The 3,559-nt window shown below is 39.3% G+C and overlaps 1 protein-coding gene across 4 annotated transcripts in view; it reads left to right on the top strand.

Moving 5' to 3' along the window:
• Positions 1 to 3,559, top strand: part of TMEM245 (transmembrane protein 245) — a 97,734-nt gene that overhangs the window by 9,361 nt on the left and 84,814 nt on the right. For all 4 annotated transcript variants that reach the window (XM_049627628.1, XM_049627624.1, XM_049627632.1 and 1 more), the window contains exons 2-3: positions 1,200 to 1,317; positions 3,040 to 3,141. In XM_049627628.1, coding sequence (XP_049483585.1) covers positions 1,200 to 1,317; positions 3,040 to 3,141 — 220 coding nt within the window. The remainder of the gene's footprint in view (positions 1 to 1,199; positions 1,318 to 3,039; positions 3,142 to 3,559) is intronic.

Raw genomic sequence — 3,559 nt, 5'->3', positions numbered from 1 at the left:
CCCCCCCCCCCCCCCCCCCCGCCCCAGGGTTCAGGTTATTTTAATAGGTTTATGATGCTCACATTGTTTTCCATCTTTTGTAAATATTAATAGAGTTTCTGTGTGGGCTGTGCAGGTGTTTCCAAGTGCTAGAGTCATTTAGTTTTGGTGTAGGGAAAACTGAGAGGGGGACCCTGGTGGTTCCTCTGTTCTCAACTCTCTCTGTCTCTTCCTCTGGTAATATTTTTTTTCAGCTACACTTCTTCAGCTGTCCACATAACTCTGGATTAGGTTTAACCATCTCTTACCTAGATTACTTCAGGGGTCACACTTCAGCTGGCTGCCTTCTTGCTAGCTTTAAAAAAAATTCTTCTCACAGTTAACAACGTATTTCATAGACTGTGATGGAATCTTTTAACCCGATTGTTTTGGGAAAGCTTTCTTTTTTGTTGCTGTACTTTTCTAAATATACGTCTATAGAGCAAACTCGAAGAATTCCATGACTTAAGCTCTTGATTTAAGTCCATGGCTTAAAAATGGAATATTTTATCTTAAGTATCTTTATGCATCAAATAGTTTTGAACTTTAAAGTATCTTAAAACTTTGTGGTTTTTTTTTTTTTTTTTGGTTAAGATTTTTTGCCTTTTAAGATTTTATTTTTATTTTTTATTTTTTTGAATGTTTATTTTTGAGAAAGCCAGAGCGCGAGCAGGGGAGGGGCAAGCGGGGGTGGGGAGTGGGGGGTGGGGGTGGGGCAGAGGATCCGAAGCAGGCTCCGTTCTGACAGCAGAGTGCCAGATGTGGAGCTTGAACTCACCATGAGATCATGACCTGAGCTGAAGTTGGATGCTTAACTGACAGAGCCACCCAGTGCCCTTAAGATTTTATTTTTAAGTAATCTCTACACCCAATATGGGGCTGGGACTTGCAACCCGGGATCAAGAATCACATGCTGCACCAACTGAGCCAGCCAGGTGCCCCAAGACTATTGAAATAATATAACCATATATGCTGGATTTCAAATGCTTGTATATTTCAAAACTTGATTCGTTTAAACAGAAGAAGATCTACACACATGTCATTTAGCACCACCACCTCCATCCTATCTGTGTTATATCCACAGCTCTCATGCTGTATAGATGTTTGCAGATTTTGTACGAATGTATGTTTATTTTCATGTGTGTATATTAACAACTGTGTCTGTATTTCATTTATTTAAGATCTGGACACTGGTAGTTGGCTATGTGTTGGCTGTCTCATTCAAGTGGAATGCAAGCACTGAACGCTACTTGAGAGCAGTTTCAATTCCTGTCTGGATTATACTGCTTTTTCATTTAGGTGGGTCCCTTTCTCTAAGAAAGTCTAGCTTAAGATCAGCAGAGGCTGATTGAATTGAAGTGAATTTTTTTGTAGTGTTGTGTGTTGCATTTAACATTCTTTAAAATAATCTTTAGAACATGTTCTGCTTTATTCTTTCTTTAGTCTTTAATAAAGATGTTGTAACATGTCTATCTTTTGATTATATTGAATGTTCATTTTCAAAAGGTCCTTTGAAAATAAATATATCTTAAAAAGTAAAGCACACTTACAGTGTCATGGCCATTTATGAGTGTCATACTTCAGGAGGATATAGATAAGCAGTTAAGTGTGTGAGAAACAGTTACAGGAACCAGAGGTATTTATGCCGGGTAAGAGAAGGGGACTGGGCTACACGAGTGGGGAGGAAGAGGAGGGAAGGAGAAAATAAAATATGGAACCCTATTTGAAGGACTGTCCTGTGAAAGAATGGTTTAAACAGATCTCTCTACCTATGGGGGAGAGATGTCAGAGCAAGGAGTAGCTTCAGGGAGACAAATCTGTTCAACGTAAAGACGATTAGTGTCAGCTGCTCAAAAGAATGAGTTTCCTGGTATTTGGGACTCTTTACTGTTAGCTGAATGGCTGCTAGGATGTTATAGAGTGATTTTTTTCAGGGACTCTTATCTCCAAGTTAAGACTTAGGGAACATTAGGTTCTAATTTAAAAACAAAATTCAGTAACCTAGAGCAGTAGTTAGCCTACTTAAAGTAGTTTTTAGAGCTACTTACAGTTAAAAATAAAACACCAGAGCTGATTGAAAGTATTTCTTTGCTTAGAGACTGATGTGGAACAAAGCATTGCTTTCTAGCTTTGCTGATTTGGAGTCCTAGAGGAGTATATTAGCAAGATCCCCTAATGTCCGATGTGACTCATTTTGAATTTGGGGAAGGCAGAGGAGGAGGCAGCAGTTCAGGAGGCTCTAGATTTACTCAGGGAAACGCAAATGCCTGTGGGTAGGTACCTGGTCCTTGGCGCTTGTTAGCATTTTTGCCTTTTAAACTGAGGATACATTGAAGCTTTTTGCAGTGCTGTTCTGGGCCATTTCACCCTCTCTTGAGAGATGGAGTTCACACCCAGTGGTATTTTCAGGAAATGAAACCAGGCTCCATGACTTTATGTTCCATAACTGATGCAGGTAATTTTGAGGTTAAATGGAAGGTTTGAGTTCAGGATGGTCTTAAATCCTAGGTGTGCATTAGAATGGACTTGATTCCTCAGGTGATATGAGCCCGTTAAGGGGAGGCTGGCACATACCCAATTTTATTTATTTTTTAAAATATTTTTAGTGTTTATTTTTGAGAGAGAGTACAAACAGGGGAGAGGCAGAGAGAGAGGGAGACACAGAATCCGAAGCAGGGTCCAGGCTGTGAGCTGTCAGCACAGAGCCCAATGCGGGGCTCAAACTCCCAAACCATGAGATCATGACCTGAGCCGAAGTTGGACGCTCAACCAACTGAGCCACCCAAGCTCCCCTGGCACATACCCAATTTTAGACGAGGGGCCTCAGCAGAGCTGGTTTTAACTGAGACAAACCCTGAATTGAGGCTTCATCTCTCTTAGGGCCTTTAAAAAAAAAAAAATTTCCCTGTGAAACAATTTTGTTAATGTCCTCTATGGCAAATTGTTATGTCAGTTTACTAACTCTTTTAAAGATGTGTGCTAGGTTTTCAACTAAAAATGTTAACTCTTGATAATTTTCAGCATCCCTGGCAGGTTCATGGAGAATTCCAGTATTCCTGGTTATTGTTTTCCTGATGTCTGTGGGCACCCTCTATGAAAAACAGAATGGAAAAGAGTCTTCTGGTAAGAAATGGAACATTCTATTAATATTACTCTTAAGTGTTTGAGAAAGTAGCTTTATTTTAAAAACATGCAAAGATGAAACTGCTTAACATCTGCTTAAAAATCTGTATTTTCTGAATAGAAAATAAACTTGTTTATAATATTTTAGGTTTTTGTTTTTAAAGTAGGCTTCACATATAGCGTGGAGCCCCACATGTGGCTTGAATTCTAAGATCAAGACCTGAGCTGAGATCGGGTCAGACACTTAACCGACTGAGCCACCCAGGCGCCCCTAAAATATTTTAGGTTTTAAGATAGTGCCCCACTTCCCTTCCCCTGCCTTTTAAAAAAAAGGTTTTTTTTGCATTTTTAAAGGTATAATTCATATAATATAAAATTAACCATTAACTTTTTTAAGGTGGCATTTAGTACATTCACA

The sequence above is a fragment of the Panthera uncia genome, chromosome D4, assembly GCF_023721935.1.
Source record: "Panthera uncia isolate 11264 chromosome D4, Puncia_PCG_1.0, whole genome shotgun sequence".
NCBI classification, from domain to species: domain Eukaryota; kingdom Metazoa; phylum Chordata; class Mammalia; order Carnivora; family Felidae; genus Panthera; species Panthera uncia.
The sequence above is the reverse complement of the archived record's forward strand: the minus strand, read 5'-3'. Positions and strand labels throughout refer to the sequence as shown.